This window comes from Aedes albopictus, chromosome 2, assembly GCF_035046485.1.
Source record: "Aedes albopictus strain Foshan chromosome 2, AalbF5, whole genome shotgun sequence".
NCBI lineage: Eukaryota > Metazoa > Arthropoda > Insecta > Diptera > Culicidae > Aedes > Aedes albopictus.
Window position 1 is genome coordinate 239,777,167 of NC_085137.1, and position 16,682 is coordinate 239,793,848.

At 38.3% G+C, this 16,682-nt stretch overlaps 1 protein-coding gene across 1 annotated transcript in view; it reads right to left on the reverse strand.

Moving 5' to 3' along the window:
- LOC134286409 (irregular chiasm C-roughest protein-like) overlaps positions 1-15,884 on the reverse strand; it is an 81,876-nt gene extending 65,992 nt beyond the window's left edge. Inside the window, exons 1-3 of the mRNA XM_062848020.1 lie at positions 15,845-15,884; positions 14,772-15,078; positions 14,511-14,707 (exon numbers count right to left, since the gene is read on the reverse strand). Of these exons, the coding sequence (XP_062704004.1) occupies positions 14,511-14,707; positions 14,772-15,078; positions 15,845-15,884 (544 nt within the window). The remainder of the gene's footprint in view (positions 1-14,510; positions 14,708-14,771; positions 15,079-15,844) is intronic.
- Positions 15,885-16,682: the final 798 nt, after the last annotated feature.

Below are 16,682 nucleotides of genomic sequence, written 5' to 3' on the forward strand. Positions count from 1 at the left end.
TCTCACTAATCCGTGAATATTAGCGGGAATCTCTTACCTTGGTATTTAGATACTTTGACCACGCAGCTCGTCTTGCTCTCGGCGACCAACATTGGTATCGCTACTAGCATAGCAATGTTTTAAAAATCTTGCGCGCGTCCTTTCGCACGCAACCTCCGCATTGCTTTCCGCCATAGCGGAAATTCGATGCGCCGCTTTGAGCTGTGCGCATTCCCCACATCAACAATAACAGAGGCATGGTCATGGATACAAACTTCTCCGGCTCTCCACCCGAACGACCAACTCGCCCAGATTGGTGCAATGTTTGTTATGCACGACCAAACATAACACCAATCAGGACCAGTTGGTTGGTTGTGTGGCAATGTTTGGCTATTCATGTGCGTTGCAATAGTTTCGCTTGCCTGCTGGTGGGAGAGAAAACAGCAAGCACACGAACGGGAAGTGCTGCCAAAGCACTGTTCAATGAAATCGGGGCGATGTTTTTCGCAATTCGATGAGTTTCTTACCTAACTTTGAATTAATTATTGTGGCCAAACTACAAAAAATTCAATGTTGGTCCTAAAGAGAGTTTGGTAGAAAACAACATAAACAATCTTTTGTAGAATATCACTTTTCTACTTTACTACGTGTTTTTATTAAAAAACAACAAAAATACCTAAAAAAAGAGCATTTTTTTCTGCTTTTGCCGCAAACTTTCCAAAATTTAAGCATGTTAATCACTTCAGATCGAGTTTTTGTCCAAGAAGCATAACAGCACAATGGTTCACGCTTTCAATTCATGCAAAAAGATTGAGATTTTGATCAAAGATAGCTGAGATACAATTTTTTGAAGTTTTGCATGTTAAAAATCATAGAATTTTGAATAACTCACTTAGCAGTGATTTGCGACCCCATGTTCCTTGGGCACTTTTTCATGTCTCATTAAGACCTATCTGCCCCCAAATTATTTAAAGTCCGGAAACAAACACCCTGTATATTGGCTCCGAAGTACTTGGTATTCAAGGGGTATGGTGTAAAAAGGACAAAAATGATATATCTACTAAGTTAATCAGTTTTGGCATTAACTAGTTATTTTGGCTGTCCGGTTCTTGCATTTTTTCCACAATATATAAATTCAAAGCTTTCATTTAACATATTGTTAGTTTTCATAAAATTCACGTGTATTTGCAATTTGATAATTAAAATTTTGTTGAAAACAATAACCTGCTAGAATACACTTTGTATGATATCAGCATAATTTATTGAAAAATAATTTCCCATAGACTGGTGAAAAACTAATGCAAGGTAACAAGTGAATACAATAATAAAAACCCGATTTAATGAAATACTCTTCGTAAGATATCTCAGTAATCAAATGTCGATTCGAAATAAAATTTCAGGACCTTATACAAGGATAAGCTGTAGCTTTCATTTGGTGCTTAGAGAACCTAAATCGGTTGACAGATGGCTGAGATATTTATTATGGTACCCTTGGTCGAAAATCTCTCAAAAAGTTAACCTGTATTACTCCCAAGTACTCTTTGAAAGATATTTCGATAATCAAATGTCCAATTGTAATGAAATTGTATAGGGTTCTACTAGAATGTTGTAGCTTTCATTTGGTGCCAGGATAACCGAAATCGGTTGACAGACGGCTAAGATATTTATTATAATACAATTGGTCAAAAATCTCAAAAAGTTTAGTTGTATAAATCCTAAGTACTCTTCGAAAGATATCTCTGTAACCAAATGTCCAATCGAAATAAAATTTCTGGGTGATCTACTAGGATGCTGTAGCTTTCATTTGGTGCCAAGAGAATTTAAATCGATTGACAAACGGTCGAAATATTTATTATGATACACTTGGTCAAAAATCTTAAAAAGTTTAGAAATATGACTCATAAGTACTCTTCGAGAGATATCTCGGTAACCAAACGTCCAATCGAAAAAAAAAAATCAATAGCGTTCTACTAGGATGTAGTAGCTTTCATTTGCTTCCAAGAGAACTCAAATCGGTTGACAGACGGCTGAGAAACGTGCGTGACTTTTTTTTTGTAACGCACATACACACACACACATACACACATACACACACACACACACACACACACACACACACACACACACACACACACACACACACACACACACACACACACACACACACACACACACACACACACACACACACACACACACACACACACACACACACACACACACACACACACACACACACACACACAGACATTTGCTCAGTTCGTCGAGCTGGATTCATTGGTATATGAGACTCGGCCCTCCGGGCCTCGGATCGAAAGTCGGTTTTTCGAGCGATATTTATACCCTTCTTATGGGTGTAATAAAAATAAAATTTTCAATGTTGTACGTTATATCGAAGCAAAATGTACGTTATATCGAATTCGCTATATCGAGGGTACGCTATATCGAGGGTACGTTATATCGAAGAATACCTGTAGCGGTTTTCCTACTTATGGTTTTGCCGACGACTACCTAACATTGTTAGTCCGTATGTGCATCTGCTCCCTTTTTGACCTGATTAAAGGCGCCCTTCAGGTAGTTGAGGGGTGGTGTTGCCAATAAGGCATTTCGGTTAATCCGAATAAAACATCAATTGTTCTTTTTACGGAAAGGCGAAACCGTAATGGCGTTCGACCTTTGCATCTCTTTGATTCTGAAATCGATGTGACTGAATAGATCAAGTACGTTGGAGTTATTATTGATTCCAAGCATTACTGGAACCTCATATTGAGATCAAAATCAAGAAAGCCTGTATGGAATGCCGACAAACCTTTGGTGAAATTTGGTGTCTAAAGGCCAAGTATATCAAATTGGATTTACACAACGGCCAATATTGGCCTATAGATGTCTTGTGTGGTGGCGAAAGTACGAAGTGAGAACGATCCAATCAAAACAAGGCCATCACTTTCTTGCACTTACCAGCTACGGGAACTCGGTCTACTAGAGGAAACTCCAGTGAACCGCACATCAACACACACCCCGTTGTTTCCACTTTTGTTGAATTTGGACAAAATTGTCCTTACTTCAAGTTATCTTACAAATGCTTGTTATTTCCCATATATGTAGGACATTTTCCATGAAATTCATTTCCAGGGAAGAGTGGACATCTGGATATATGGAGAGAAGTATTTCAGATGGCATCGTATGTTGAACTGATGGCTTCCTTCTCGAAGGTCGAGCAGGTGTTGGTGTTTATTCTCGTGAGCTAAGGCTGCATCAGTCTTATTCACTTGGTAGACACTGCACCGTTTTTCAGGCCGAAATCTTTGCTCTTATGTGCGGAGTGAAATCAGCACTTCAGCAGCACGTAATGGGCAAAGTAATGTACATAACATTATAGGTTCTGACGTCGATAATATTGGAGAAGTTCATAATCCAACACGTAGTCGGTTTTCGATTCCTGCTGGAGTAACAGGTATAACGTGTGAGTCACAAGGGTTGAATCCAGAACCATCTGCATGTGGATTAACATCGGTAGCCAGCAGGTTATCAAGTCAGGCTAAACATTTCAATAGGTCCTATCTGCATTTGAGAGGCTCTCTTTGTTCAATTTCTCTTTCAATTATTTCAATGTAATGGTACATTTTTCAACTATTTTTGCAGTACAAATCAAAAGACGATTGTTTTGACCATCGTTCAATGCAAGGAGACAATCATTATACAAATAAACAACTGAGATATTAACGAAAGAGAGGGAAACCGAAGAGAGCCTCTCTTCTGCAGATTGGACCTTTAGACATGTTTGGCCTGAAGTCTTTCTGCTGATACACAGAATCATGAATATAAAGCAAAACATTTCAAAGAACAAGCCAACAAATCTCTGCCTACAACAGTCGATTTCCGAACCATCATTCAATTTTAATGCACCGAAGGAAAACACCATTCAAGATAATTAATTTCCTACATGATCCATATCAGGTTCCATGTTTTCCACAGTCAGTCGTCGTCGGGCGGCGGCACTCACATCCGAATCCGACCGACCGCCTGCGTGCAACGAAATGTCAACACGCATTCTCCTGAGTCCCCTCAAAAGCAGTCAAACTCGACCTAGTCGTCGTTCGTTTCGTTCGTCGTAATAAAGCAGCTATGATTTATGCCAAGTGCGTGTTTGGTGCCCTAGGACTCCAGTAGGTCACATCGTCGCTGGTCGGTCGGAGTCACCGAGTAAGAGGCGAATGGTTGATAAATGTCTTCTCTCCTAATTCATCACCACCGCCGCCGCAGCCAGCGGCCGTGTCCCACACCAACGTCTAGTCAGTTAGGCCACTAAACAAATGTGAAATAAGCAGGGTACGAAAAACGGATCACGCCGAAAAACAAACACTTTGTCCTAAGCGGTGCATGTTGGTAACAAAGGTGCCCCGCAACAAACGCATGTCAGGCGATGAGAGCAATAAAACAAACATCGCTTGCCGTGCGTGTGCTGATATTCCGGCTTTTTTGCTGAAAGTTTCGTCCCACATTATCGAATTCATAGGCATTTGGTCGAAATAAGACTCTTGCAAACCTCAGAATTGAGTTTCAGTTATAAAACAATGCGAAATCACGATGTGAATAGAACGAGACAAATATTCCTACCGTTTTTGTTGTGAACAAACTCGGGAGTGATTTTGTCATTATCTGCTAACGAAAAAACAAAGCGTTATTGCCGTGCCTACTTTGTTGCCTATTTTTCGCTTGCGGTGGCATATTCTGCGTACACTGGAAATAAGTTCTGCTGTGACGCCCAGAGACGGAAGGAACCGCCTTTCGGAAGACGGTAATAATTAGCCCATAAATGTTAAAATTTATATCTCCCTTCTAATGTTTATCTTTAATGGGTACGCAATGGGTCGCAAAATTATTATAGTTCTGCTGGTAGGAACCGTATCTCGAACGAAGTTCTTCTCCTTTTGTTTCTTGACTTTACGTCCCAGCTGGGAATAAGCTTCCTCTTCAGTGCAGTGTTTTATGAGCATTTACAAACGAATTATCTGACAGCTTTCTTTAGAGCATTTGTCATTTAGTTAGCATTAGAGAGGAACGCAACTTATTGGGATGTGACAGCCTCTTTGTGCCCAAAGAATTCTAGGAAATTTATGAAAAGATTCTGGGAAGTACCAGGAATTGAACTCTGGTATGGTGTAACTTTGCAGTTGCGTGTAATATTTCTGATCATAGAAAGGCCAACATATCTGATAGGGACGTAGTGGTTTGTCGTAAAGTGGATTTATAACGTGTTTAAGGCGACTTCATTATTAACTTTTAAAGTTTAGAAAATGAGGTATTATTTCATGGTCTACACATGAGCTACATGCACGCATTGTTTTACCATTTATGTATGATTTTATGTTTGTTCTACATTTCGACGTCCCAACAGAGACATAGCCTGATAGCCTAACAGCATAGCGTTTTTAAACCCTTCCACAGTTATTAACTTAGACCTTTCTTTTCCAATTATCCATGTTTGCATGTGCAAATCATGTGCCAGACATAAAGGTTAAAGGGTATTGGTTTTCTTATTAAGCATGTGGCTCGCATTTTCATCCTACGAAAAACAAAGGATTGAAGCGTTGTTTTGTTTTTGTATTTTTTGCTAGAAGAGAGCACGCATGAAAACAAAAAGAACGGAATCAATCGATGCCGTAATCGCTTGTTTTCGAATAGGATGAATTTGGGAGCGTTAGATTACTGTTAGCACACGTACCCTATCGTTGCCCAAGGAAGTCAAGTCAATTTTTATTATGAGTGGTTTTTGGGCCAACCGGGAATTGTATCCAGACTACTTAGGTATGGGCATGACTATTTCTGTTGAAATCTACATGTGGAAATATGATAAAAATCCAGAAATATGATAAAAAGCCTCTCAGATGATGCACCAGTGGTGTAGTCAGGAGGAGGAGGATATCAATCAATTGAAGCAATACATTCACCCGAGAATCGTTTAAAAGAGAAACGCTTTATCCGTTTACGCAAAATACATTCAATGCAAACCCATAAATTTGCATCGTTTTCAAAGCGTGTAATCTGACCCGTTGTTGGTTGGTTGGTGGTTCCAGGTCTAAATTGAAACAATGCCGCTAATAGCATTTGCATCAATTAATAATTTCACGAGCAAATTCCAAAAACACCCACCTCTTGCATCTGATTACCCAATATCCTCATCCAACAAACCGCGATACCGCCAACATCCTAGCCGCCAACACTTACATACATGAGAAAATATGTTTAAAATGCCCCTATTCTTGGAACCACTTTGATCATGCTCTTTTTCGAAATGCAACTTTGCGTTGCGAACATATTTTGGATTAAGGAGAAACTTCAGAGAATACAAATATGGCTGCCACAATGGCCGACTTGGACCCCTACTCACGTTTTCAAGAGCACCAATCTTTAAAATTTGTAAACAAATGCGCACGATTTGGAAAAGCTGCCTCTTTTTGCAAGTGAGCAAAGCCAGGATAAACAAGTGCGGCATAGATCAATGCTCCGTTCGTCAGATTTGCGCCTCTAAAGTTTGTATGGAAAATTGCAAAGGGATTTCCCTAACTACAAGATATTCAGCCAAAACAAAAAAAAAAACATTTGTTTTGTTTGGTATTATAAGTGTGATAAGTCGTCAATAATAATGTAGCGTTTTGAACCAACTTCACCTAATCTCCAATTTACTGCCAAAAACGGAGATAGAATCCCCCCCCCCCCTTCTCCACCGAAAGCACCTCCATCTTTTCAAACCCGCTCGGCTAATCTGCACAAGTGTGGAACCCAAAACTATCCCAATAGAGAGCGTTCAGTTTGGATATCCTAAATTTTCATCCGGCCTCATTTTACCTTCCTTCCAGTGGAACCTATGCCGATGATCAGAGCAGCCACCGTGTCTGATGCGGTTTTTGTGGCGTACCAGGTTGCCCTAGGTACACTTTCAATTTGGCACAAACCGCATGGAAATTCACAACCGGCATGGCGGCAGGTCAGGAACACATAAACACACCGAAACAAGTTGATCATATTTGGCGACGACCATTATTTGGTCTAATTGAATTGCTTTGTTTGCCGGACATTTCCAAATCCTAATGTTTCCGGTGGATGAAGGGATGGGGAGTAGGGAGTGAAGGTCACCACAATTTTAATGAATGATGATGCTCTTGTAAAGCTATTGCCTGCGCTCGTGTTGACAACGGACTTAGCTGTGGTCAAACGATTCATTCGATGGGATCGAATTGGGTGACCCGTAAAGAATAGATCTACCATTTCACAATCCTAACTGAAACAGATGACTGTGTTTTGTATGATAGTATTTTTCCAGCGAAACAAGCATTCCGAAGCAAGTTTTAAATACAAAAGGTTGTGTATCCAAATAATTCTTCATTTCTATTCACTATAGTGAATTATAATTTTTCACAAAACTCTCCCGTTTCTGCAATCAACGCTTTTCAACAACAGACAGAATTTACAGCTCGAGGTGAATGTTTCAGAAAGTAACCAACCAACCAAGTTAGTCTTTGATAGAATTCACACAGGAAATAAAAAAAAAATCACGGAAAATGCGAAAAAGATATCTTCCAGAAGAGCCTCAGCGAAATCTTTCTGGATTTTATTCGAGAACTCTTTCAAAAGATCCTCCGAAAATTTCTTCAGGAATTTCTCTGCGTGTCCATCTAGGATGTTTTTCAGACATTTCTCCATTTCTTTGAAAATTTCCTCCTAGTCCCCACAGAGTTGTGTGGGATGGAATCTATCCAAGTAGTTCAACCGGAAAGTTCTCCAGAAATTCTTAAGTAAATTCTCCAGTAGTGCTTCCGAAAATTCCTTCGAAACTGCCTCCAAATTCGGGAAATCTTTCAGAGGTTTAACATCAAATTTCTGGTGTTATTCCGTGAAGTTTTTCTGCGTATTACTTCAAAAATTCCACAAGGAGTTTCTGCGGGTATATCTCTTGGAGTTCCTTCTGAAATTTCTCTAGGAGTTGTTCCTAATAATCCTCAAAAATTTTCTACCGGTAAATGCTTTTTCAACCTCATCGACAATCTCATCAAGAAAGCCGCAAGGAAGTCTTCCTAGAGTTCCTACAATAATTCTTGAAGGAATTCAAATGATTTTTTTTGGAAATGTTTCCAGAAGTTTCCTAAGTAACTCTGTTTATATAATAGGAGCTATAAAACCTTAAACCCAATATTTGTGCTGCTCGGTTTTGCCAGGATTTTGCAAAATCCTAGAGAACTATTTATACTGCAATGAATTATGTTTCTCACAAAGATTTCGTTTCGGTACTCTTTGAGGATTTTTCGAGAAAACGACAATTGGGTTTCTCAGGAACTGAAGGAATTACGATAGGAATTAGTGTAGACATTTCCAAGGCAACTTATGAAAAAAAAAACCTCTGTAGTTACTCAGAGAGAAAGTGAGAAAAATCTTCTGGAAGTCTTTTTAATAAAATTCTCGATGGAACTTTCAAAAGAATTTCCAAAAACGCTCCCAATAAAATTTCTAAAGAGCCTCCTTTATTAAGAATTATTGAAGAAATTTTAAAGAGATTCGGATGAGAAACCTAAAAAAATACAGAACTCCCGGAAAAAATGAAAAATTTTCGGAGAACCTGCTGGAGTAGTTTTAAAGAATTCAAAAAATTTTCAAAAAAAAAAAAAATATTAGAAGAATTTTCGATTGGTCACTGAAAAAAATCGCTGAAAGATGTCCTGGAAAAGTTTAGGGGGAAAACCCAAAAAAACGCAGAGATTATCTAGGACTATTTCTCGCTGGAAATCGTGTAAAAAATTTCAACAAAAGTTCTAGAAGAATTTTCAGAAAATTTTAAGAACAGGGTGTCTACTCAATTATGAAAATGAAATTCCCTGATATTTCCAGGATTTTTCCAGGTTTTTGAAAATATTTCCAGGTTTAAGAAACTTTAACAAATCGACTAAACTTAACATGATTTCAGATTTCTAGAAATTCGTGGGAACGCAACTTTTTGGGAAATTTCTAGTTCCATTATAGTTGGACATTTAAGGACAACATTCCACCAGCATTTATGATGGAAGCATGAGATGATTTTCAGATGGAATTCTTAAAACAATCCTGGCGATACTTTGAAAAAATTTTCAGCATAATTAGATGAAAATTTTGTTTATGAATTTCTAAAGGAATTTAGCAAAGGAAAACAACAAGAAATTACATTATATTTTTTTTGTATAAAAGCTAAACTTGGCCGTTCCAGCAGAAAATCTTCCGAGTAGTTCCTGAACAAACTTTCTTAAAAATTGCCGGAAATTTAAAAAATTGCAGCTAACGCTGCGCTAGCTTATTCTCTCCAGCAATTTCTCTTTTTATAAAAATTGCTAGCAAAAATGTTAGATATGTTTCTAGGACTCAGTCAGAAATTCGTTTCAGAGTTTCAAAATAATTGACTTCAAATAATACTGCCAGTTACAATTGAAAATTTTAAAAATGTCCACATAAATTCAACTAGAGGAATTTTGATTTCCTTCAGAGTATTTAAATTATTTACTCCACAACAAATTTGAACGATTATTTTCGTCAAAACAGCGTTTTTACCAAAAGTATATGAACAAATATTGTTACAGATGGACTTATCAAAATTAATAGAAAAAAATATAGTAAATCAAAGTTTTGGTTGTCAATACTATCACTCCTGAAACAAGTAATTTACAATTAGAATTAGAATATACTAATAAGTTGGCAACCATGTTCTAAAACTATTGCATTATGTCCATCGTAAATAGTTTCTCTCGAGTTCGTTAAAATATGTGAAGCTCAGAAGCAACTATGGGAAAGTGAGCGTTGAAAATTCTTTCAAACATTGTTTAGAATCATTTATGAGTTGTTCTATAAACGTTTTAAAAATGGTCAGAAAAATATTAAAAAAAAAATCTTCCAGAAGTCATCTAGTTAATTTTTCCAATTGATCAATAATATTCTGCGGGAGTTTCATGAACTACGCTTAAAATATATCTTCAAGTTTCTTCAGGTATTTTCCAACATCTACAGGTGTTTGCGAATTTGTTAAGCAAATCTCAATAAATTCTACAAGACAGTAAGCTCATTTACATGGAAATGAAGAAAACTAGCCAATAATTAACAGATTGAAAGATTTGAGAATTCAAAATCCTAACAATAAAAGCATGTTTTCCTCAGTTTTTTTTTCATTAAATAGGAGATTGCTGTGGAAAAAGTACAAGTTAGTTTCGACGTTAAGGGTAATGAATATTTGATAAATAATATTTAACGAACGTGTAGTTAGTAGCGGCACAGCCGAAATTTTTATTCGCTTCGAGGTATTTCTAACTGAAAATTTGTATTGAAATGATAAACACAGAAATTCCCTGATTGTGACCAGAATTCCCTGAAAATTCCAGGATTTTTCCAGGTCGAGTAAAATTCCCTGATAATTCCAGGTTTTCCAGGTTTTTCCAGGTAGTAGACACCCTGAAGAAGAATGCCCAGCGAAACTTCAGAAGTGCCTGGTAGAGCTCCTCATAAAACTCTCGTGGAAACTTCTAGAACTCATAAATAAATTCCCTGAGAAACTGCAGCAACGATTCCCGAAAATACTTCTGGGAGCGATCTTGGACAAACTTCCGGAAGACTCCCTGGATGAAGTTCTGCAAGAATCCTCAGAAGGATTCCCAAGATAGTTCTTAGAGAAACTCTTGGAAGAATTTTCAGGGAAACCTCCAAAACTATTTCCGAAGGAACTTTTGGAAGAGATCACAAAAAACTTTTGAATGAGTTCCTGGAGGAGCTTTTAAAACAATTTACGAAGGAGCTTCTAATTTAGCTCCCGAAAGAACTCCCGGAACTAGTGGGAGAAATCTAAACGATACTATTTGGAGAATTCCCGGAGGAGTTTGGAAAGCATTATTGGAGTAACTTTCGGCAGAATTCTGAAAACAAATTTTGAAACCATTTCCGGACGAACTACCGGAAGAACTCTTGGTTGAACTCTTGGAAGATTTTTTTAATATGTCATGAAAGCATTATTGAAAGAATATCTAGAGTAGACTCTGAAAATAAATACCAACTTCTAAAAGATTACCTGGCGGTACTGTACTAGAAAAATTTCCGAAGGAAACATTCTCAAAGAAAAAAAAAAACTTTCAGAGAAACTGCCGGAAGAGTTCAGGAACATTAAAGAAATTCTAATTTGAACTTCCGAAAAAAAATCCCAAAGTAGCTCATGGGAGATCTCTGACGACGAACTTCTGAAAGAATTCCCAAAGCTCCCCGTGAGAACTTTTAGAGCAATTTTCGATTGAACTTCTACGGGAAGTCTTAGAAAAGAAATTCTCGGTGAATCTTCTAGAGGAATGCCCATTGAAAATCTTAGATATGTTTAAATTGGAACTCTTGAAAGGATTCCCGGTGAACACCTACAGAAATCCTGGGTAGAACACCTAATGAAATTCCTATAAAACTCCTGGAATCCTCGGTGAAGCTTGTGGAAGATTTCCGGAACCCTGACAAAATGCCACGAGTGTTAGAAGAGACATCAACGGAACTTTTGAAACTTTTGAAAAAATCTCAAAGAATTTCCGGAAGAAAATTATGATAAATTTTAAAGAAGTTTTGAGGAGAAATTTCACTGAAAAAATCGCCGAGTAACTCGTAGAAAAATCTCGAGAGAAACTTAAAAATTCCCAAAATCGATACTTAAAAAACCGAAAATTTTCCGAAGGAACTTCTGGAAAAGATCACAGAGGAGCTTTTGAAACAATTTACGGAAAAACTAATAAGGTAACTCCAAGAGGAACTTGTGCAAGAGTTACAAAAGGAACTCCCGGAAGAAATCTTAATGACAGTTACTCCATCAACAATTACCAGAGTAGTTTCCGAAAGAATTACTGGAAAAACTTCAGGAAGATTGTGGGCTTCGTGGCCGTGCGGTTAGTGGCACCAGTCGTCTAGGCGTTTCGTAAGTCTAGAAGTGTGGGTTCGATTCCCGCTCTAGTCGGAGAAAACTTTTCGTCAAACAGAAAATTTTCCACTGGGTGTTATGTGTGTTGACCGTTGTCTCGTGCTTGTTAATGTTCAGTCTGTGCAGCCCTCTGGCTGAAGATGGTGTTAATAATTATTGTCTTTTTAAACGCATAGAAAAAAAAATCTTGGTGGATCTTCTAGAGAAATTTCCGTTGAAAATCTTAGAAATGTTCCAGACCCAGTTATGCACGCATATATGCGCATATATGCGAGCAGAAGAAAGTAACAAGTGAATAACATATCAAGGTATTTATATTAAATACTACCATACCTTGATATGCCCTTCATTAGGTGGTAATAAGAGGCAAAATAACAAAAACGAATACCAAAATTTTGTATAAATAACACCTAGAAAATAACAAGTCTTGTTATTTCAATAATAAATACATACCTAAAATTTCAATTGCTGTATTTGTTATTCCAAAGTTACTGAATAACAAACTCATAACATGTCTTGTTATTAAATGATTCATATGTTCGATGATTTCATGGTGTAATAGCAAATCTTGTTCTTCGGTTATTTTCACTGCTAAACTAGCAAATACTACATCAATACCAAACTCTACTCAAATACCTCCAACTGTTATTGTGATGTTCTCATAACATTTCGTACAATAACGCTGCAATAACAATTTTAGGTATTAGAGCACATGTTGCTCTTCGCATGGTATGTGTAAGGTATGCCCTTCTGCTCGGGTATGGCCTCCACGTTATCATCTTATGCATCATCTTATAGGATGAATGGTTGTCTGGGGATGGAACTCTTACAAGATTTCCCGGTGAACTCTTAGAGAGTACCTAGGTGGAACGTCTGAATTCTCGGCAAATCTTTTGGAGGCTTTTCGGTGAAATTTCTGAAAAAAAAAAAAACAGATTTGACACTTGTAGTTGACAGAGAAGCGTCTGGAAGATTTTCAGAACCCTGGAAAATTCCATGGGAACTTCTGGAAGAATTCGCACCGGAATTCCTAGAGGAAATATCGGCAAAACTTCGGCTCCTGAAGAAATTCCCAGCGGTACTCTTTCCGTAATTCCTATAAGAATCGCCACTGGCACTCCTAGGGAAATTCCTTATGAATCTTCCGGATCTTCCGGAGGAATTCCAATCGATGTTTCTGTAGGAATCGCTTAAACAAGTTTACGATGAAAATGACTGCGAAACTCCTCAAAAATTCCTCGTCGGATTGCTAGACACGTCTCCGGCTTGTAGGAGAACCCAGAGAAACTTCTGGGAGAATTCACTGCGAAATTTCAAGGGGGGATGCCAGGTGAATTATTTGGATCATTTCACGGCAAAAATCTTTGAAGAATTCCCGGTGGAAGTCCCATAGGTTCCCGTCGTACCAGAAAACTACTGCATGTCTGTTAAGGACAACATAAACATGTGGGGCCAAATAGGAATTTTCCTTGAAACTTTAAGAAAATCCTCAGTGGAAATCCAATTGAAAACACCTGTGACAGATTCCTACAGAGTCGGTTTCTGTTTTTGTTCGGCTTTATCAACGTTTCGAAAGGAATTTCTCGGAAAGATTCCATCCCATAGAACTCAGAGGTTACTCGGAGGAAGGTTTTTAAACACTCTTGGAGAAATTTCTGATAAAAATTCTAGATGAATACGCAGAGAACTTCCTGGAGAAGAAATTCTCAAAGATAATCCTGAAATAATTTTTCGAAGCTTTTCTGGAAGATGTCTCTGCCGGATTTTCCGGGAATTCTTCCAGGAGTTCTTACAGGATTTTCTTTTTTTATGCTTTTCAAAGAATTCTTTGAGGGGCTTCTTAGTAACTCCGTGACTCTGGGTATTTATTCAAATGTTGTTCCGGAAATATTTTCAAAAGTTTCTCAAAGTGGTTTCTCTATAAAATTCCTCAGGAGTTTCTCCGTGAATTTCTTTGGGTGGTTACCTTAAAACCCTTGAATTTATCTGGAAATTTCTTCGAATGTTTCTTCGGGATTTTTTTCCAAAAGTTTATCCTACAGTTTTAATTTAAATGCGTCAGTTGTTCTTCTGTACACTGCGACGAACAACCGGTTCTATCTTTCATGTACACAAAATCGCTATAAGATAATACTAAAATTACTGCATATGGAAAAAAGCGGAGGAATAACTGAAAAAATATAGGGAGAACATCAGAATGAACACTAAAAAAAAATACTGAGAGAACACTCGGAAATACTCTGGAATGAGTTCCGGTTGGAATTCTTAGAGTATTCCTAGAGGACTTTCTGGGAAAATTATCTGATAAACTTATGAAGTAATTTCCATAACGAAGAAATTAATGGTGAGAGATTTACAACATTTTCTAAGATACCGAAGAAATTTTAAAATAAATTTCAAAAAAAATCCATTATTTTAAGACTTTGCCGAAAGAATTTAAAAATAAATATTTTAAATAAAATGAACACGTGTCCAATCTTTTTCAATGGACAATAAACCATCCAAGTTTCGCGACATTCTGAGATCCTTCATTCCGTTTCGCATGCAATAGGCATAGTAAAAACAAATAATGACTTACAGTTAACGGACAGCGTGACGATCGTCTCCAGACGGTGGCCCTCCGGCATGGCTCGATTCCACACCACGCACCGGTACTTGGCCCCGTCGTCCTCCCGGCGGGGCAGTACCGATAGCGTACTCGTCGTCTGCAGATCCTTCGAGCCACCCTTGTTGATCGGTGCCGGCAGTGGGGTGTTCGATCCCACTCGGAACCACCTGCAGGCGAGAGAAGATGCGAATCAATGATTCTGAGCCGTTTCGGTTTGCCAACTATACTCACGTTATCGTCGGATCCGGTGAGCCCCCTATACTGCTACAGGTCAAATCCAGCTTCTTTTCCTCGGTGGCAACGGCTATCGTTCCGGGTGCGACTAGGGGCGGTTGAGGTGGCGTCAGCACCGTCAGGTTGTAGTACTGCTGGTGCACATCGGCTCCGGTGCCACTGGCTTTGATTCGGCACTCGAACCGACCGTTGTCCCGGCTGTACGAGGTGTTGGTGATGTGCAGATCGTAGACACCCTTCTCGGGCCGGAAGTCGATTCTGGAGGGGGAAGAGAAGATAAAGAAAATATAAGAAAATGACAGAGCTTGGTGCAATAGCGTAGTCGAGTTAAATTTACCGGATTCCGTAGAGGATCATCTCTACTATCAAATCAACCATTAAACCTTTGTGTACGCAACTCTACAAGCAACCAAAACAACTTTTTATGTAATGCTACTTTTAAGATGTTACATAACGAAGCTTTGAATTCTTTGAGATACAATCAGAATAACTAACTGTTTTGATTTGCTTGCAGTGGTCGTAAATAAGTTTTCTAACTAGAGCAAATTGGACGTTTCGGTTGGGTGATTCGATGATGCCAACCGTGGCATGCGGTGTGAGAAAAGTAAGCAAAGGTTCAAGACGGTTTCTTCCAACAACAGTCTTCGAAGGAAGGTCCATTCGCTGTTGGCTCGGTTTTGTTATGATTTACGACTTTCCAGCGCAAACCATTCATTGGCTAGCCCAGGCCGGCTTCCCAAAAGGGGTGGTGCAGCTGAATGGAATCTGACAGGAAACACATGTAATTTCGTGAAATAATAAACAAATTTCAACCTTGTTTCATCGTTTGAGTGAAGAACTCGCTTTGGGTGGCTCACCGACGCTTCGGTAGTTTATTAATAATTCTCTTGAAAAGTAGTGCCACGGAAAGGGGAAACTAATAATTACATGGATTTCATCGTGTAATCTTTTTTCCAAGATAAAAGACTTTATTTATCAAGCAACGTCACTGCAGGATGAAGCCCTTTCGGAAGAAATTCAAAATATTTATTCAGAAATGCATTAATATCCATCGGAACGAAGTCACAAACCAATCCAATCATCGTCGAATCGACATTCCATCCGTTCCATTTCATTCCACTGACAGACAGAAAGCTAGAGCAGAGCGCAGCGCAGTACGGGGAAATCAAAATTTATTCACGAGCCATACCACGGCGATGAACTAGCAAGAAAAATATGTAGGTTGATTTCCCGCAAGAAAGGAGGACCTGCCCGGAGAAGTTGTTGCATTTGTAAATCAGATTTTATGGAATTTTGATGCCTTCGCTGCTCGTGACGAGGAAAACAAAGAAATTCTCATTCGATTTCGGGCGTCTTTACGACTCGATCCTGCTGTTGCTGCAAACCCGTATAGGCGCGTGCATTTTGCAAAAGTTCACGGAGGATGATGACGGACGAAATTTGATTGCTTGAGTTGCGCTAGGATGGGATATTGTGGCGGTATGCCTGTGCAATATTTGTATGATTGGATATTTGACAGAGAAGAATCACGATAAATTGGTTATAAATTTTCTAAAAAAATAGTGAAACGTTCGTGTTCGTAGAAACATGCAGTATTCATTTATTTATGGATAAAAGAAAGTCCGAGCCATCAGAAGAAAGTAGATTTCATTTTTTATGCAATAAACACAATATCAAATAATTGACAATCAACTGCGTGACCATTTTCCAATTACAATGAATTGTTATTCAAGAAGCTATTATTCAAAAAACTATATTTGATGTTTTTATGCCTTTTTTGCAATATGCGACACCCAACTTATAAACAAGGCATACAAGCATGATATCGACCGCGTACAATCCGTATTTTCTACTGCGTGATTTTTTTCATGTTCGGGTTCGTTACTGCGACCAGTTTTAAGATAAATT